General features: G+C 45.4%; 3 protein-coding genes across 5 annotated transcripts; 1 reads left to right on the forward strand and 2 right to left on the reverse strand.

The window, feature by feature from the left end:
- Positions 1-504: 504 nt before the first annotated feature.
- Positions 505-7,001, reverse strand: stx7l (syntaxin 7-like). Of its 2 annotated transcripts, none has more exons than XM_061812218.1 (10): positions 6,935-7,001; positions 5,730-5,823; positions 5,181-5,250; positions 5,006-5,096; positions 4,806-4,943; positions 4,520-4,569; positions 3,567-3,657; positions 3,415-3,487; positions 2,248-2,330; positions 505-2,035 (listed from the first exon to the last, which is right to left on the reverse strand). In XM_061812218.1, the coding sequence occupies exons 2-10, from the start codon at positions 5,812-5,814 to the stop codon at positions 1,940-1,942; spliced, it is 777 nt and encodes a 258-aa protein (XP_061668202.1). In that variant the 5' UTR covers positions 5,815-5,823; positions 6,935-7,001; the 3' UTR covers positions 505-1,939. The 2 variants fall into 2 exon arrangements, with proteins under 2 accessions (XP_061668202.1, XP_061668203.1); XM_061812219.1 differs by lacking the exon at positions 6,935-7,001 and adding an exon at positions 6,171-6,928.
- LOC133496519 (protein LEG1 homolog) lies at positions 5,388-12,374 on the forward strand. 2 transcript variants are annotated; one of them, XM_061812216.1, is made up of 9 exons: positions 5,388-5,406; positions 9,086-9,391; positions 9,602-9,688; positions 9,765-9,838; positions 10,225-10,329; positions 10,404-10,522; positions 11,375-11,516; positions 11,607-11,691; positions 12,084-12,374. In XM_061812216.1, exons 2-9 carry the CDS (start codon positions 9,094-9,096, stop codon positions 12,233-12,235), a joined length of 1,062 nt encoding a protein of 353 aa, XP_061668200.1. In that variant the 5' UTR covers positions 5,388-5,406; positions 9,086-9,093; the 3' UTR covers positions 12,236-12,374. The 2 variants fall into 2 exon arrangements, with proteins under 2 accessions (XP_061668200.1, XP_061668199.1); XM_061812215.1 differs by lacking the exon at positions 5,388-5,406 and having other exon boundaries at positions 8,784-9,391.
- Positions 12,375-12,895: 521 nt separating this feature from the next.
- On the reverse strand, positions 12,896-17,056 carry chga (chromogranin A). The gene is made up of 7 exons (XM_061813094.1): positions 16,823-17,056; positions 16,633-16,682; positions 16,313-16,406; positions 14,729-14,797; positions 14,420-14,611; positions 13,934-14,256; positions 12,896-13,248 (listed from the first exon to the last, which is right to left on the reverse strand). The coding sequence occupies exons 1-7, from the start codon at positions 16,860-16,862 to the stop codon at positions 13,165-13,167; spliced, it is 852 nt and encodes a 283-aa protein (XP_061669078.1). The 5' UTR covers positions 16,863-17,056; the 3' UTR covers positions 12,896-13,164.
- Positions 17,057-18,878: the final 1,822 nt, after the last annotated feature.

Consider the following 18,878-nt stretch of genomic DNA (forward strand, 5'->3'; position numbering starts at 1 on the left):
AGCATTCACTGACGCAGACAAGCGGACATTGTGCAACAATGCTCAATGTGTCTTTATCTAGCCGTGCGTGTGTATATAACATATATATAATAAATAGACATTTATGGGGGCACGGTGGGGAAACTCGTTAGGGTGCTGGTCTCACAGTTCTGAGGACATGGGTTCAATTCCCAGGCCTGCCTGTGTGGAGTCTGTGCGGCTTTTTCCTCCGGGAACTCGGATTTCCTCCCACACCCCCCAAAAATACGCATTCAATGGAGGCTCTAAATTGCCCCTAGGTGTGATTGTGACTGCTGTCGGCCTCGACGCGCCGTGCGATTGGCTAGAAACCAGTACAGAGTGTACCCCTCTTCCTGGCTCCAGCACTCCCGTGGACGGATGGACGTCCTCGCAAATAAACGTCTTCCTGCCCTGTACCAGTGCTTTTCGTGACATTTTAACTCTCTACAGATGACTCCTGATAGGGTTCATTTATTAAAAATAAGCAGACAGGAGGCAAAAACAGTCATTTAGAAAAATAGCGCACACATTTTAATCTGCTCTTTGCTTGCTTTGTTTACTTCACCGCTAAACTGCTTTTAGCTTCCTTCATATCAACAAGAAAAAGTAACAAAGAAGTATTGCTGAGTGTTACGAATCTCTTTCAAACGTACTCCAGTCATATTAACGAAGTCTTCAAAATAAGTTCACACATACAACGCAGCCGAGGTTTGGCTAAATTGTGGAATAACTGCAACAACCGGGACGATTACACAACGTCGCTGACGACAACATCGGCGGGCACCATTTCGACAAGGTCGAATACAAGAGCTTCGGTGAAAAAAAGTCAGCGATGACGAGAACGCCGTTTTGATTGACACCGGCAGTGAGGTATTCTTTCACCAAAACGTGCATCATTGAGATTGTAATTTGCATACTACATTTTTGTTTGTTGCACAACCCCACATTTGAAAGCAAATCATATTTTATACACACAGTTCAACAATGATTAATGTGTGTGTGTATGGAAGTGTGCAAATATGTACACGCTCGTATGCGTCACACTACACAAGTCAATTATTTCATCCGTCCATCCGCTTTCTTTGCCGCTTACCCTCACGAAGGTCGCGGGGAGTGCCGGAGCCTATCCCGGCTGTCAACGGGCAGGAGGCGGGGTACACCCTGAACTGGTCGCCAGCCAATCGCAGGGCACGTGGAGACAAACAGCCGCACTCAACAATCACACCTAGTGGGAAATTTAGACTCTCCAATTAATGTTGCATATTTTTCTGGAATGTGGGAGGAAACCGGAGTCCCCACCTGGAGAAAACGCAAAGTCCACACAGGCGAGGCCGGAATCGAACCTGGGTCCTCAGAACTGTGAGGCCATGGCTTTAGTCAACTATTTCAGGATTTAAATTCAACAACGAAAATCATTTATTCAACAGGAAAATATTTGGCAGAAGCCCAATTACTATTGAATTTCTATGTTAAATATGATTTAGTTAATTGTAAGAGCTGGCATAGAACCCAGCCCTCCCACAGCCCTTGTGGGGATAAGCAGCTTGGAAAATGGATAGATGGATGTCATTTAGAGTTTTTGTTAGCTGTCAGCTACAATGAAAATTCTAAAATTACATTTAAATATTGTTTAGTTTGATTTACTGAGATACAAAAGGACACTTTCTGCTTGCTTGCTGTGTGAGGGGTTGCTCGTTTGTGCCACCTACAGGCCGGGTGCGGAAGACCATCGTCGTGTTTACGTTCGTTTGGCTTCGGTTGGAGTTTGACGGCACTCGGTCAGTAGAAACGTTTGCTCTACCTCTTATCGTACTAACTCCGAGTCGACGTCGTGTGCCGTGTGTGTACCCGACGGAGCGGCCGTTGAGCTTTTAACATTTCGGGGCGGCGGGAGCGGACGCGGCGACAGGGCTGAGGGGGGTGCGGCGGCGGGGGGACTTCACTGCCGGGAGACGCCCCAGATGATGAGTCCCACGACGACGGCCACCGCGACCAACACCACGATCAGGACGCAGATCTTCTTCCGAGAGCTCCGCTTGAAAGACAAAAAAAACGTTCGGTTTGATAATGCAGCGCGTGAACCTTATCCCCCCCCCTATGTATGTTTTTTTTTTTTTTTTCCCTAGCGAGAGTTGAAGGGGTCATCGGCCATGTTTGGACTCCTCCACGGGTTGAATTTGTGCAATGTTTTTTTTTGGGAACATCGTCGTTCCTCCTGTCGTGTGTCGTCCCTTATCTCTCTTTTACCTGATAGTCGGCAGCACGGGCCAGCTGCTGGGTGGCACTCTGGACATTCGCGTCTGCGTTCTCCAGGTTTGCCTCGATGCTGTCTGCGGAGGGCGGCGGAGGGGTCAATTTCACGTATCGAAAACTCTCAAAAACACAACAGATCTCAGTTCAGCAGAGGCGCAACATTGTAGTTTGAAGTACCGTAATTTCTCCAGTATAATGCGCACCCCCAAAGTTGACCTAAAAAAAACCCATCAAAAACAGGAACCCCTTTCTACCTATGTACAATGCGCACCACCAAAGGCCACCTAAAAAAAAAAAAAAAAAAAAAACATCAAAAACTGGAAACCCCTTCTACCTATGTACAATGCGCACCACCAATTTGCTGCTGCCCATATGCTCAAAATATTGGGAATTATCTGTATTTATATTTTGTTAGGTTTGTACTTGTACAATTTGTACATTAAAAAAAAAAGAGCATTCTCCCGTTTTTTTTTTTTTTTTTAATGTGCCCGTGACGCTCGTATGACATAGTTTGAGCTCACGTTGTTTTGAGAGCCACCTGAAGCTATCGAGGCGAGCTATCGTTGTTTTGGACTGCGGCCCTACTTCCGGGTCGGCGGCGCCATCGGCACGAGTGATGACACGTTTCTTTTGAAAGCATCTGCACGACTCGCCGTTGTAGTCGCCATTTTTTTGTGTTTGTTTAAGTTAAAACAAACTCACGGGCGGTCGTTTCCGATCTTTGGTGGAGTGGCAACGAGCATGCTACGCTAACAATCGTAAAATGCAACGAGGAGGTCAGAGTTCAGGTTCGTGGGGCACATTACTGTAATAAATATAAATGTAAAATATCACATCAAAATGTATATATGTATACCTTTTTTTAAAAAAAAAAAACACTCTATGTACCTGTAAACAACTATACAATGTGATTGTATTTTTTTATTTTTCATCCATACCCAAATATAACGCGCTTTATTAACTCTTTGAAAAAAAAAAAATTCGGAAAACTTTCCGCATTATTTTCAAGGAATTACGGTACTATGTATTGTTGCTACGGCAACCCCTTTGCTTGCCCCCGTTTGCTGGATAAGAGTCAAGACATAATGCAAGACATTTTTGAAAAAAAAAAAAAACAAAAGAAAAACAAACACTGATCATGCTTGAAGCGGAAAAGCTCACCGATGACGTCGCCCTGTTCGTGCACCATCACCCCGAGGTCCTTGAAGATGTCGTTGATGTCGGTGATGTCCGACTGCAAAGAGCGAGGAGATCCGGTTCGAAGCCAAATGATGCCGACAGCGACGGCTCGATCGGGGCGCGGCGTTCGATACCTCCAGCTGCCTGATGGCCGACTCTCTCTCCCTGATCAAGCGGAGGTCGTCCTCGCTGACCGCTTCGGCCTGATCCTGCACCTGGACGTCACTGCGCCGACAAATTTGGGACATTTCTGTGATGTTGGGCAGAAACCTTTTCTCCAAATATGGTCGATTTAATGTCCCCCCCCCCCCCCGCCGCCTCCCCACATAATATTACCATAATTTCAATCTTATAAGCCGCGACTTTTTCCCCCCACACACTTTCAACCCTGCGGTTTATGCGGTGATGCGGCTAATTTGTGCATTTTTTGTAACTCCCGCAAGGGGGCACTCGAGCAGAAAAGATAAAGAGTGAGACCGGTGGAATATATGTGCCGAGGAAGTGACTTTTACCGATCCGGCCCTGTTAGCGCTGTGCTAGTGTGTTGCTTCTGTGTTACTGCCATGTCTCAGTGATTTTAACCGGCTAGCGCTGCCGCGCTAACACTGACCCTAGCACAGCGCTAACAGAGCAGGTAAAAGTCACATCCTCGGCACAGATATTCCACCGGTCTCACTTACCTTTTCCGCTCGAGTGCCCCCTTGCGGCCATTAGAAAAAAAAAATGCACAAATTAGCGGCATCACCGCATAAACCGAAGGGTTGAATGTGTGAAACAAGTTGCGGCTTATTGGCCGAAAATTGCGGTACTTTTTGGCCAATAACAATATTTTATGTTTGGATGTTAATGGGGGGGGGGGGGGATGGAACTGCAAAATCCCCCTGCAGCAATAATGAAATTTGATATTATTGTTGACTGATATTTGTTTTATCCCCATTGAGGCTGCGATCAGCAACTTGCTTGCCAGCGAAGTAAGCGTCCATGTTCTTGCAACTTGAACATTTGGAAAGTTCACAAAGAAATATGAACAGAGAGGAAAACAATGTAACACCCGCAGGATGTGGAGGAAATGAACAAAAAGTGCTACCTTGTTAGGAAAGGGTTGCCGTTTCCATTACGAGCGTCGGGCTGGCCAGCCTACGGAAAAAAAAAAAAAAAAAAAAGTGAACAATATCACAATTTGGACAAACATGAGCACTTCTGTGTGTCTACATTTTTCTTTGCCTTATTTCGTACAATATATTAGTTTCCTTTTTTTAATTAAACTGGTGATAGAAATTAAATATTACATGATTTTCTCTTTGTCATTTGGAACAAATCGGGCGTCGGATGACCATCGCTTCAATTTGACCCCGCCGAGTCGAGCGACTCACCGACACCCTGGAGCTGGCCCGCACTCGGGCGACGAACTCGCGTTCTTTGTCGGCCGCCTCCCGCTGCGTCTTCTGGAAGCTGTTCAAGGCTGCCGAGAAGTCGTTGAGCAAACGCTCTTTTTGGATCTTCCTTTGCCGCTGAAAATTCAAATTCGTTTCCAGCCAAAGTTTGCGTCTAAGGAAAAGAGGAGAGGCGGTACCTGGTCGGCGCCCGCAGGAAGCGCGCTGAACGACTTGATGAGCCGGTCGGTCTCCTTGGCCAGCTGGTTTCCTTGTTGCTGGTTCTGCTGCCTGGCCACCAAAGACGCAGACGCGGGTTTTCATCCATCAAACTCCGCTTAGACCGCTCCGCACACGAGCGTCGCGTAAACTCACAGCGTCTGTTGCAGCTGGCCGCCGTCCTGAGCCGTTCCGAGCAGCGACAGCGCCCTCTGCAGCTCGGAGGCTGCACAGGAAGAGTTTGCTCAATTCGTATACCGTAATTTCCGGCCTATAATCCGTGACTTTTTTCACACGCTTTCAACCCTGCGGTTCATGCGGTGATGCGGCTAATTTGTGCATTTTTTTCTAACGGCCGCGAGGGGGCACTCGGGCGGAAAAGGTAAGTGAGACCGGTGGAATATAAGTGCCGAGGAAGTGACTTTTACCAGTCTGCGCTAACATGTTACTGCCGTGTCTCAGTGATTTTTACCAATATGTTTTTCTTTAACCGGACTTGTTAGCACGGTGGCGCTAGCGTTAATTCTCTGTGTACCATCTTTCTTAGCAAATATCTCATGTTTCAATCTCAGTTTCAGTATTTCCTTTACAAACGGACTGGGTGAGGCATTATAACCAGGTGCGCTCCGTAGGCCGGGAATTACGCTAAATGTCAAGAACACAATTTTATGAGTCTGCGTGCGTGTGTGTGTGTGCGCATATTACTGAGCAGGCTGAGCCTCTGGACGTTGGCGCTAATGTTTTGAACCAGAGCGTTGGGCTCCTCCGGGAAGCCAGCCTGGTAGGCCATGATGGAGAACTGGAAGGAAACAGTAGCACAATAACGCACTTTATTATTTACTGACATCAACTGCTTTTGTGACAGTATTGCAAACGCAGCATCAGTTTTCTTGGCCGACTTGGCTGAATGACATTGGCCGGCAATCACTTGGTCTCCATATGCTTTTGTCCAAAAATAAGATTAGCAATTAAAGTCAATCGCAATCAATTTACATAACAGTAAACCGGCACTTGTTGAAACGGATAAATCGAATATGTATGTGAAAATTTCAACCGCTATCGGAAGTGTAATCAATGCAGAGAATATTTGGAGTTTCTTTGGCGTATATGTTCAGTACAACACCCCATCAATACAGTTTTACTTACCTTGACGTGCGAGTGCCCCAACTTTTTCCTCAGTAGATTTTTTTTCTCTGTGTTCTGACCCAAAATGCTTGTTGCGAGCGATCAACAGTGGCCGACGCACCGTCGGTCAAATACTAAATGGGAATGCTCACAAGGAGCTGCAGTAGGCCGGATCTCGTGTAGTGATGTGTACACATTACATGCAACACAGCAGCTGTTGTGACTTTTAGCTTTCCCCCAAACCTTACAGTAGTACTTTATTAAACCAGTTTATTTCTTCCCTTCCCTGGTTTAGGTCACTAAAGGTTGTGCTGTGTTATTACAAGAATCTGTTTTGTTTGTTTGTTTGCACTTTGGCACAACGATTTGTGTGCCAGAGTTGACTTGGCGTCCGCACACTTTTACGCCCCCCCCACGAGGAAAAAAAAATAAGCCAAGCCTTTTCCAAGTCGAGTGACTGCGTGTATTTCCTGGTTTGCACAAAATGAAGTGATGTCAATTTAAAGAAAGGAGGACAAACTTGGCATTATTTAAAAAATAGGGGAATCGGCTTCACTGTTTCGCCCCCACCTGAAAATGTGATTTGTTCGTCAACGTGTTTTTACGTCAATTTAGGCCAAAAAACAAACACGTCGACGTTCAGTTGTTATTTGGTTTAAGAAACAGGCACACTGTGACATTTTTTCCCCCACAAATTTAAAGCATATCTACGATTTAGCGTTTCAGCAAAGGGCGTGTTTAGTGAAGATAAAGTGACAAAAGGTGTTGAAAAGTTGTTCTTTTACCTCCGCAGCGACGTTGCAGGCGCTTTGCGTTAGGCTACTTCCTGGTGTCGTGTGACGTCAGGGCCCCGTGCTTAAAAAAAAAATCACAACACGGTTATTTTTTTAATATATATATAGTACATTTTTTTTATTTTATGTGTTATGAACACACTGAACATAAAATAAAGACAGCAACACAAAATGATTAATTTTACGCAATTCTGGTAAATGTCAAACGTCAACTCTGGCTGATTGCTTCCTGGTTTCGTTCCGCCCAGATCAGTGACGTCACATCTACTAAATAGAGTATGCCTGTTAAAATGTTTTTAATATTTATAGACCATTTGACAATGTTTCAAACAAATGGGCGAAAAGTAAATGCTTTGCAGCACATAAGAGTTTGGGCGTACTGAACGTAATGACAATTTTTAATCATTTTATCCATTAAAACAGATCGCGATCTATCAGGACAACCAAAATATTTTTTTTAATTTTTAAATTAAAAAGTAAGATTGAAAAAAATGGAACTAGAAAAACTAAAACTTAAATAGATAGATAGATAGATAGATAGATAGATAGATAGATAGATAGATAGATAGATAGATAGATAGATAGATAGATAGATAGATAGATAGATAGATAGATAGATAGATAGATAGATAGATAGATAGATAGATAGATAGATAGATAGATAGATAGATACATTACCATTTGTATGCTAATTTATGCTTTACATTTTCCAACCAAATTGAAGATTTAATAACAAAGAATAATGAGAAAGAAATGAATAAATGTAAAATGTGAAAATGTATTTGAGGCTCAAAGTTGCGAGATAAGCGCTGAGGCTCTCGAAAACAAGGGGGGAAAATGATGTCAAAGGTCAGACAATCACATTAGTTGAATAACAAAAATTTTGATAAAAAAAAAATGAAATCTTGAGCTGAACGCGTTTGAACGTACGCTTGAAGGACTTCCAACGCTGATGCGGGCTCGAGCTCGGACCCTCCACACGACGGGCTTACGCCCGCCGCTGGACCGTCCCTAAACTTTGATCCACTTAAAAGGTCGTCAAATCCAGTTCACCAAACCGCATTTCGTTTGCCTCTCTTTGGAGAAATGATCATTTTTCAAGTGTTCTTTTTGGGACAGCGGCCTTGCACAAGACTTTGTCGACGTGTCGGGACACGGAGGCCCTCGCGGAGTGCGTGCGAGAGGACGTCGGACTTTGCAGACGACGACTTTTGGGTCTTTTTGAGCTGCGGCGGATTTTTGGAAAGCAAAAGTCACTCAGCTAAATGTTTAACGACCCCCCCCCCCACACACACACACACCCCCCGAACGTCGGCTGTTATAGTTTCAAAATATGCCAAGTGGTTTTTCTCGTGTTATGTGTGAAACTGCTTATGAATTGGAACGATTGCCATGATTGTGATTCAAGTCAAGTTTATCGATGCACCTTTATCTACAAAAGTGTCTTCAAAGTCTTCACAGTAATAATGTTTAGAATATGAGTATAATAATAACAAGGTTGATTAGGCTTTTTTGACGGTTTAATTTTTTTCTCATGATTTACAAAACTATTGTGCATCATCATTCACAGCACTTGACATTTTCCAAATGTTATTTTACAGCCCTTGCTCCACATGAAATAAAATGATATTTTTTCCCCCAGGACTCACACAGAGAAACCCTGGCCGCGATATCGCCAGTTGTTTGTTTTGTTGAGTTCACCGCCATCATACGGCAGAAAAAAATGAATCAATCAGTCAGATGACGGCTCGTAGGCCTCAAAAGTGTATTTAAAAATCCCTAACGATATATTTAATGTCGGTATACAGTCCTGAATTTCTACTTGTAGCCACGCCAAAGATCCATTCGGCTCGTCGGCAGAGTGAAAAATAAACGACGCCTGACTGGAAAGCCGAAGAGTTTGTCCGGCCGCTCGAGGCTCGTCCGGCGCAGACAGTCCGTTGACCTCTGAGTCAATAGCCTTGATCCTTTGGTCCGATGAGCCCTTATCTAGCCGCCGGCACCGCCGACCCGCGGGTCATCTGCGATAACGTCTGCGGGCTGAGTACAAAAGGACGAAAACCGGCGCCGTGAGCTTCAGCGTCGCGTATTCCGCTCTCTGCTCCTCTCGTCCTTCCTTCATTCCTTCTCCCCCGTCCCCAGCTTGAAAAATGCAGCGTCTCGCGGCCTCCTGCCTCGCGCTGGCCCTGGCGGCGTCCGTCGCCCACTCGGCCGTCATCTTGGAAAACGGCGCGCCCATCAAGTGGGCCCAGGCGGCGGCGCAGCTGAGCGACCTGCCCGTGGAGAACGGCGTCCTGAACCCGAACCCGTGGGACTTCGTGCACCGCATGGGCTTCTACCGGCTGTTGATCGCCGCCACCGACCCCTTCATGGGCTCCATGGGCGCCGGTCCGACCGAAAGTCCCGTGTGGGGTCTGCCCCTGCAGTTCGGATGGATGCTGACGTCAGGTGGGAACGCAAAAGACTAAAACTTAGTGGTGTTTCGAGCTAACACGCCCTAGCTTGAACTCCTGCAGGCTGCTCTGTCCGAGGAGAAGCAAAGCATCACCCAAGACCGCCTGAACCCACCAGTTCCGAATCACCCGCTGCTCTTGAGCGAAGGCTCCAGACGCTGGATTTCTGCAGGCCACTCACTTGCCACCTTGTGCTCTTTGCCAGGCCGCCTCGCCGACCCAACCGGCGCCACAACTTGCGGTCTGCAGACCGGAGACACCACGTGCATCTCTCCCCAGAGCTGGTGGGGCTGTGAGTACGGACCGTCGCGCGCCGTCGCCGACGGAAAATTAGCAAGGTTAGCAAATCATCTTCTCGCACCCTCCAGGCGTGAACCACTTTGTGTCCGCCCTGCCCTTCCTGTCCGCCGCCCAGCAGGAAATATTCGGACAAGGAGTCCAGGTACACAGCGCACATTTGAGTCCCACCGCTCCCTTCCTCTTCCGGCTTTCCCTACGTGACTTGCGCGCACTCGTAGCCGACAACGAGGCGCTCTAAAGACGATGCATTTCGAGGTGTAGGCTTCACTAGCTCGCTAGCTGCACCGGACAACCACAAGTTTTTAGAGAGTGGGGGAGGCGACACCCAAGCGCATGACCGGGCCCACTTTGAACCCCAAGAAGGAGGAAAACTGAAATGGTGAAAAGCAGTTTTATCGCTGAGAGAGAACTGCACAGTTCTCGGCAGTTATCTTCGGGCACGCGTAACCCATTTCGAAGCGAACATCGGAAATCACTTTGGGGGTTCTTGTAGGAACTGAGCGTGAGTGCTTTTGCCGCCTCCACCAGGTCCAGATGCAAGCACCTGAGGGTGCAGAGGGCTACTGCACCACCTACGCCGACTGCGCCGCCAAGTTCCCCGACGTGATGGCTAAGTGGGACGCCTTCTTCAAGGTGCGCAGCGCCCGCGTTAAAGCGGACTCGGACTCGGACTCGGTCTCACCGGTGCTCTCTGTGCTCGTCTGAAGGGCCTCAAGGCCTCCGGGGACTCGACCCTGCCCGACAACGAGAAGAAAGACGCCATCCTCGGCCTGTACTGGGACGCCCACATGGCTTCGCTGCACGCCGCCTCGGCCTGCAGCGCCAAGTACGTTTCGGAGTCGCGCCTACGAATGCGGAACCCGCGCTTAGCGGGCCCCGTGCAAAAACGGCAAACCGCCAAGATGTCAGGCAAATTTGATACTTAAAAAAAATCCTTACGAAATATTTTAGCGCCATTTTAGTTATAGGCGTTTGTTTTCAAAGAATTAATTAACTTTTAGAATTGACCAAATGAAAAAAGATGCATGTTTCAATATTTTTACCATGAAAAAGCTTACAAAAATTAAAAAGATGAATGTTGCAAACCATCAAACGTTCATATTTAAAAATCATAGTGAGAGTTGAAAGAGCGGACTGTATTTTTTTTTTATTTTAATCTTGAAGAACGTATTTTAAAATAATTCTTTTAAAAAGCTAAATGTTTAAAGGTGGATTCTTACATTTTTTTAGTTAGAAATATCATCATGAATTATCTGATTAAAACATATAAAATATACTTTTAACATTCAAAAAGTTGACTGTTACCAGGTATCGCACAACTTGATTTTCGAAATAAAGTGTGACTATTACGTGACTGGCATTTATGAAACTAAAAATATATTTTGAATGATGAAGACGTTAAAAGCTACACTTTTTTTTAACATTAAATATATTCTTATTTTTGTAATAAAACTCCTAAAATCGATTCTACTTTTCGGGATGCGAAAAAGATTCAAGTAGTGAAAAAAATATATATTTGCAATTGCATTTTGCTGCCACAAGGTGGCCCCAACCCACCATTTTCATATTAGACATGGCTTTTGCGCCATCTACTGGTGAGGGGGTGTGCAAAAGACAAATGACGGGAACTGACAAATACGCAGTGTGGAGGAACGCTGACTTATACTTGCACTTGTAGGCAGAGCAGCTACTCCGCCCCCGAGGTCAACTTCGCCTCCAGCTGGCTCAACTCGGCCGAATACGTGTCGGCGGCTTCTTTCCAGTCCTCCTTGGAGAAGTCCGTCGTGTTCCTCACGCCGCTGCCGGGGCGCATCCTACAGGTCTGGGGGGGGGGGGGTGTCTCCTAATGCCGTGTCAAAACAATAACTAACTTTTTTTTTTTTGCGTGTGTAATTTGGCTACCCGCGAAGGAAGGTGACAGCGCACCAAACATCGCCGACATGACCCAGGAGGAGAACCACACGCTGTCCACCTTCTCGTGGATGATGAGCATGGGTGAGAATTTTTTAATTTAATCAAAAAAAATTTTTTTTCAAATTGTTTGTCTCTCCTTGTTGGTGTTTACTGCCAAACTCGACTTCAAACAAATTCAAAGTTGCAAATATAAAGCTAGCACACATTGCCGTCTGTTAGCCGATCAATCAATCTGCAATCCAAAATGCCATAGACCGGCTAACAAATTGAGTGGATAGTCGCGTTACACCCGTATAAGGAATAATTGAACACAAATGGTGAATCAACACACGTAGATTGACAAAATATCGCTTCCCATTATTGAATTACAGGAGATAATCTTACTTTAGGGCTTTTTAAAAATGAATTTTTGACACAAGTACCCGACGCTTCTACCCGTGAGGACCTTTGTCGGCTCTGACCCCCCCCCGCAGGCGGGGCTCCGGTGCGCATGTGGCGCAGCGCCATGTGCTCTGTGGCCAACCGAGAGAAGGGCCGAGAGATGCTGGAGCAGCTGCTGCTCAACCCGAGCCTCGCCACCACCACCTTCCTGTCCATCATCACCGGCATGATGACCGGCTGCTGATGAGGGGGGCGGGGCCAAAAACACCGGCGCAGCATGGCGTGCCCTTTTTGTCCATTTGTTTTACAGTGAAAATGGGCAAGATACAACCACCCAGATGCAAATTATTATTTCTTTGAACAGCCAATTAAAACTAAAAGTTCTTGTGAGGAGCACGCAGTCCACGTCCTCATTTTAACTTGTTCAGTAGCCTTCAAAATACCAAAATAACTCCCGGCCTACAGAGGGCACGTGGTTACAAGCCTCACCCGGTACATTTGTCAAGGAAATACCATTTGGTACATAAATACGCCGCAGCTGTGTAAAAGCGGCAAGTGCCCACATTGAAACACGAAATATTTACAAAGAAAGACGGTACACAGAAAGAGTTTAACGCTAGCGCTAACGCTAACAGGGCCAGTTAAAATACCGGTAAATCTCACTGGAAAAACGCCAGTAACACGGCGGCAACATGCTAGCACAGCAGGTAAAAGTCACTTCCTCTGCACATATATTCCACCGGTCTCATTCTTAGCGTTTCCGCTCCAGTGCCCCCTCGCGGGCGTTAGAAAAATTGCACCAGTTAGCCATAAACAGCAGGGTTGAAAGCAAGTGAAAAAAGGCGGGGAAATGACGGCATTTCCGCTATTTTTTCTTGCGAAAAAAGCGACCACGACGCCAAAATTCCACGTAGAACAGAATGCAACTTTATTGCTGCTGTCACGGGAAAAATGAAAATGAAAATGTTACGTCACCGCCACTCAGATGATAATAATTTAAAAACCGTTCAAAACGGACAGAAAACGTCCACTTTTGCTTCTTTGACCTTCTCAGGCGTCGATTTCAAATCACTGACAAAATATGGAAGAAAAAAAAATTTAAAACGCAACGGGAGGGAACGAGGCGACGAGGTCGCGGGAAGTTTCCAGAAGGCGGACGGCGCCCCCTCCGGGTCAGCCTCGTCGCAGCTGGTGCAGCTTCTGGGCCACGTTCTCCAGCTCTGACTCGATGGCGGCCAGGTTCTCCGCCTCGCCGTCCTGATGATGTCAAAACCGGACGCGGCGACAATATGATTTACGGGGACTTCACGAAAACTTTGAATCAAAACATTTGTGAAAAGTACGTCAAAATTATGAACTCAAATTTCGACGGAAACGTTTTGTACTTATGGAAAATTTTAAAAATGACAACTACATTCACAGGGGCTGAAATGCTCAAAATTATGAAGCATAAGATATAAATACATAAAAAATTGCAAGATTTAATTCGATAATTTGGAAAACAAAAAGTATGAATACAAAATTATTAAAAAAATATATAAAATGTATTTAAAAATGAAAAATAATTTCAAAATAATGAACAATAACCTACAAATACAAAATAGAAATATTTCTAACAATAAATGTGTCTTAATTTTTGTGTTTTTGTTTTTTTTACACTTTTAAATTTCAAAATATATTTAAGAGATGAGGCGCACAGCGGTCGGTAACTTGATTTAAGATTTGACTTCGCCCTGGCACATCAAAGCCAGTTTCCCCATTGAAATGAATCGAAATGCTTACAATCCGTTCTAGTCTCCCAAAAAGCACCTGCATTTTCTGCATAAAAACATCATAAAAGAGGAAGTTAAAACTTCAAATAGTTGTATAACGTAGCGTAGCGTAGCGTAGCGTAGCGTACTTGTGTGTGTGTGTCAAGAACGTGACTGGTTGCGGATGTTACCTCCGCCTTCCTTCCGGCGCTGCCGTCCTCCTCGTCCGGCGTCCTGCGAGCGATCATCTGCAGCTCCTTCTCCTCCGGACTGCGGTTCCTCTTCTTCTTCGGCTCGTCCTTTTCCTCCGAGGCCTCCTTCGAATGATGGGGGGCTTCCTCCTCCTCCTCCTCCTCACCTTCTGTTTCCTCCCTCGGCGGCGGCCCTTTGCTTCTTTTCTTCATTCCCTCCTCCTCGTCCTCCTCCTCCTCCTCCTCCTCCTCGTCCTCTTCCTCCCATCTCTTGTCCTGCTCCTCTTTGGATCCGCGCCGTCTTATTTCTTCTGGCCCCCATGCTGAGAAAACGGGTGGAATGTCGATCATTGTGGTCGTCGCGCTTCGGATTTCATTTCAGTCTGTTTTGACTCCAAAACGGATCGCTACCAACACGGTAACCTCCCCCAAAATGGCGCTCTGTGATCACGTGACCTCCGCTCATTTGAATCTGTGCAGTTGTACTTGTAAAAACTGCTGTCACAACCTTTTCGGTCCTCCTCCGTCTTCCCGGCGGCCGGCGACACTCTGCCAACTTCTCCTCCTCGTCCTCGTCCTCGTCCTCGTCCTTCTCCTCCTCCTCTCGCGACCTCCTCCGCTCCTGGGAGAGGACGGAGCGCTCGCCGGGGCCTCCGAGCGCGTTCAGCATGGAGCCATCTTGGAGGGGGCGAGATGGGAAATGGAATCAAACCGGCGGAAAGAGATTGCAGTCGTGCTCGCTTTCTTTCCTGCAGTGATGATTGCCCGAAAAAAAAAGAAAAATCAAAAACATACCCTGGTCGGCAACGTCTTGCAGCTCCTTCAGGAAATCGTAGTGGTGGAGGAGTGTCAGGAGGCGCTCATCTTGATGCCCACGCACGCACACGAATGCGTACACAAACACAAAGACACGCACGCAGTCAATAATACTCCACCACACGCAAGGTTTTGTTCCAATGTAAGGACATCGTCAAGGTAACGCATAACTTTGTCTTTCCGTCCTGTTGCGTTTGTAAAGGTTTTTAGTTGCTGCTGTTTTTTTTTTTTTTTTTTTTTTTTTTTACCCAGCATGCACCTGCCTGCGCCAATCAATCCATTAAGGCCATGGAAGTACGCCAAGCTGTCCTTGGGCCAAGGCACTGACATTTCGTTGTAACTTTATTACGAAACACCGGGGCGATGCGGAATTAATCTTTGCATTGAGGCCGCGTGCCCCACCGCATCCAGCTGATTGCCCAATATGCGTTTCATATTTCATACGGCGTGACAATTTGACTGTGAGATGCATATTTTTTTTTGGGCCTCAAATTGTGGCCTCTGTTGCCGATGTTGACGGTCACCTGAAAAAACAAAACAAAAACAAAAAAAGCAAAAACGCCTCATCTTAAATAAACATCCCGGGAAAAAAGATAAAAAGGATAATCCGGTAATATGAATGATGTACACCTGTAGACTATAACACGCGAATTTCAGAATTATGCAATTTCAATTAGCAATTTGATTGATCACAATTGTTGAAAGTAATACAACTATTATAGATCAATCGTGAACAGTATATGATTGTAAAATAATGAAATAATATGTAACTAAATTGCTATTTTCACACTACAGTAATGTCAAATATGATTAGGTTATGGTAAAAATGCTTTTGGCCAGATGGAAGGCTCTTTCGAATAAACAACTCGCCAACCTGCTGCTGTCAGGATTGGACTAAAACAAAAAAAATATGGCGGCATTTTGGAGGAGTTATGGTAAATTGTTTTTCTTCCACTTAGTACGGCATTCGTCCCTCGAACAGTGAGGTCAAATTACATATTTTCAAATAAATTCAGAGTTCATACAATGTGAAATACAATTAAAAATCTTTTAAATCAACAAAAATGTAATTTTAGGTTCACTGGGGCACAAATATTTGATCCCCTACGCCTGGGGTGTCAAACTCATTTTTCTCACGGGCCACATTGTTGTTCCGTATGACTGTGGAACAAAAATATTTAATCATCTCATCATATTTACATCAATTTACAAACTATTTTTGGAATCAGAAATCAAGGGTGACGTGTTTTTCAATTGTTCACGTTTGGTAACACAAAAATGCTTGTAATATCTCAACTTTATCAATCATGATATATGACAATTAGAAATCTTGGTACAGATTTTTTGTTACAAAAATCATGAAAATTGACAGTCTAGATTTGGCTTTGCGGGCCACATAAAATCACGTGGCGGGCCAAATCTGGCCCCCGAGCCTTGAGTTTGACACCAGCCGTACCCTACGCAAAGAACTTTTCAATCAAAAGATGATCCCAAAACAAACACAGAGACTGTACATCTTCTAACAAAAAAATAATAAATCAATAAATTAAAAAAATGATTCACCTGTCCTGAGCGTCTGCAGACATTGGTGGCTGACCGGAAGTAGGCGTGGCCTGGACAGCACATCCGCCAGCGCCTCCGCCACGCATTTCATCACCTGTGCGTGGCAACCATAAAAGGGTTTGTAAAATATATAGATATTTTTTTAAAAAGTTGTTAAAATTTGGTGTTTGTGTCACTCACAGCTGGCCAAAATATTAGGCACAGCTGCAAAAACTATTGGCACTGTTACAAGATTCTGTTCTGCTGGTGTACCTAATGAAGTGGCCGCCGAGTGAGCACATCACAGTCCGGGATAAAAATGAAAAATATGATTTCCTTACCTTGACGTCGTCGTGCTCCAGCGCACTCGGAGTCACCGGCGACGGCAAAACTGTCGCAAAAAAAAAAAAAAACAACAAATAGAATTCAAGTAAAATTAAAAAAAAAAAAGGATGAAATTAATAAGAAGACGTGACATGCATTGAATATGATAATAATGTAACAGAGCAAAAAATCCGAATGTCGTCTCACCGCTTTTGAGGAGCAGAGTCAGAGTCAGCAATGCGATCATGTTGAAAGAAAATCAAAATGTCTCCGCTATTCAGCCGCTTATTTGCCCAAAGTGCATCTCCAAAATGACATCGGTCGGATTACGGAAGCTTCCGGGCGCTGTTTGACTTCATACCCGAACCTGGCTGCAGAACCGATGGAGCCGCTCGCCTCGCCGTCACCCACCCGCAAAAAAAAAAGAAAAGCTGCCAGGGAGCCGATTTATAAAGAGGACGTTGGGCGGAAGTGACGTCGAGAAAGGGGTCGGCTCGTGCACCTGCTCGTGCCGCCGTCTTGGTAAAAAAAAACCAAAACATATCGTTTCGCAATTTGTAAATGTTTATTTCATTTTATTGTTTTTTTTTTTTTTAACCAAAAACCTTTATGAGAAAAAGTTTACAGGCGCTCACATTGAAGGAGGCAATTACAAGCCATCCATCCGTTTTCTTAGCAACTTATCCTCACAAGGGTCGCGGGGGTGCTGGAATTAATGCTCAAAGTAAAATTGATAACGTGGTGGCGCTGGGAAAGCGTTGCCCTCGCAGTTCTGAGGACAAGGGTTCGATCCCGACCCAGCCTGGGTGGAATTTGCGTGTTCCCCCCGTACCTGCGTGGGTTTCCCCCCACATCCCAAAAACATAAAACATTAATTTGTCACTCTAAATTGCCCATAGGTGTGATTGTGAGTGCGGCTATTGTCTGTCTCTTTGCGCCCCTCGATTGGTTGGCGACCAGTTCGGGGTGTCCCCCGCCTCCTGATAGGCTCCGGCACTCCCCGCGACCCTCGTGAGGATAAGCGCCAAATAAAATGGATGGAATTACTCAGAGTACAATTAATAAAGTGATCATCCAGTTAAGAAGAATCAAACTTACTCACCGGGTCGACCTTTTTGATTCGCGTTGCGAGCCAGAATTTGAGTTACGAGTCGGCTTCGGATACGCCACCGCTGGATTGAAGCGGGGGGGGGGGGTGGGGGGTGTAAACGAAGTGATGAAGCTTATGTAATATAATACGCTCAGATGCGAGCAAGGAGAGCCACGGTCTCCGACGGGCCGTCGGCCATTTATCGAACGGGAGAAACGCTCAAGCACACCAATCCAAAATGCGAAAGTGGCCGCTGTGTCGCTCACAGCTGACGCCCAGATTTTCCCACATATTGATTGGTAATATTTTTATGTATCGTGTCTGTCATTTTCCTTCCACACAGAGACGAAGACTTGATTAAAGCGCAGAAAACGTGATTGGTCGCCATTCGGCCACCCTTTTCTTCGCACGCCGTTCGACTGCCCGCTCAGCCTGATTGGTCCCCGAAATTAATAGCGAGCCGTTTGCCCGACCTTAAAACGTCACCAGCGGACTCGGGCGCCGCTTGTTGAGTTTTCTTCTTTGTGGGTTTTTTTTTTGTTTGTTTTTTTTGCTTTTTCTTTTTCGTTTTGTCTTTGTCCGCCCTGGCAGATAACAAAAGGCGGACCTCGTCCACGTTTTTTTTTTTTTTGTCCAAACCTGAATAATGTTTCCTTTCAAGCTGATGATAATAAGACCTTTATGTAAGCCGGCACGCCACAAAGGGCGCGACAATGCCCGGCGCAGGTGCAGGCGCAGGTGCAGGTGCAGGTGCAGGTGCACCGCCGTCACACCCAAAAGCACATCGCCCGTGATAAAGCTCATATTTGCCATGAAAAGCTTTCATTACCGAGCAAACAAGGAAATCGAGAGCACCGGCGAATTATGTAGAAACTCTTTTATGGAGGCATATTTCTGTCCATATTGAATAAAAGGCAATTCAAGCTGGAATTAAAAGGTGAAATATTTATGTTGAAGCTTATTTCATAACCACTTGTTAATCAAGATCCACTACAGCGGTACCTCGAATTGCGTGTGAACTTATGAGCCATCACAGTTATGAGGGGGAAAAAAAATGAAAAATGTTCATAGAGCATGAGCTAAGGTGTGTCGCAAACATGTCTTGTTTTAAGTCATTTATTGACAGTTTCCTAGAAAACTAAATATGACATATTATTTGCCAACGTAAACTTT

This window comes from Syngnathoides biaculeatus, chromosome 23 (assembly GCF_019802595.1).
Source record: "Syngnathoides biaculeatus isolate LvHL_M chromosome 23, ASM1980259v1, whole genome shotgun sequence".
Taxonomy (NCBI): domain Eukaryota; kingdom Metazoa; phylum Chordata; class Actinopteri; order Syngnathiformes; family Syngnathidae; genus Syngnathoides; species Syngnathoides biaculeatus.

Bases quoted from the DNA above. Each gene is read 5' to 3' on its own strand.
- stx7l (XM_061812218.1), bottom strand. From the start codon at position 5,814: ATGGCCTACCAGGCTGGCTTCCCGGAGGAGCCCAACGCTCTGGTTCAA. The intron at 5,251-5,729 runs GTAATATGCGCA...CTTCCTGTGCAG, and splicing joins CCAGAGGCTCAGCCTGCTCA to CCTCCGAGCTGCAGAGGGCG. The intron at 2,036-2,247 runs GTAAAAGAGAGA...TTGTCTTTCAAG, and splicing joins CCCGTGCTGCCGACTATCAG to CGGAGCTCTCGGAAGAAGAT.
- LOC133496519 (XM_061812216.1), top strand. From the start codon at position 9,094: ATGCAGCGTCTCGCGGCCTCCTGCCTCGCGCTGGCCCTGGCGGCGTCC. The intron at 9,839-10,224 runs GTACACAGCGCA...CGCCTCCACCAG, and splicing joins TATTCGGACAAGGAGTCCAG to GTCCAGATGCAAGCACCTGA. The intron at 10,330-10,403 runs GTGCGCAGCGCC...GCTCGTCTGAAG, and splicing joins AGTGGGACGCCTTCTTCAAG to GGCCTCAAGGCCTCCGGGGA.
- chga (XM_061813094.1), bottom strand. From the start codon at position 16,862: ATGATCGCATTGCTGACTCTGACTCTGCTCCTCAAAAGCG. The intron at 16,683-16,822 runs GTGAGACGACAT...TTTTTGCGACAG, and splicing joins GACTCTGCTCCTCAAAAGCG to TTTTGCCGTCGCCGGTGACT. The intron at 14,612-14,728 runs GTATGTTTTTGA...GCCCCCTCCAAG, and splicing joins GCAAGACGTTGCCGACCAGG to ATGGCTCCATGCTGAACGCG.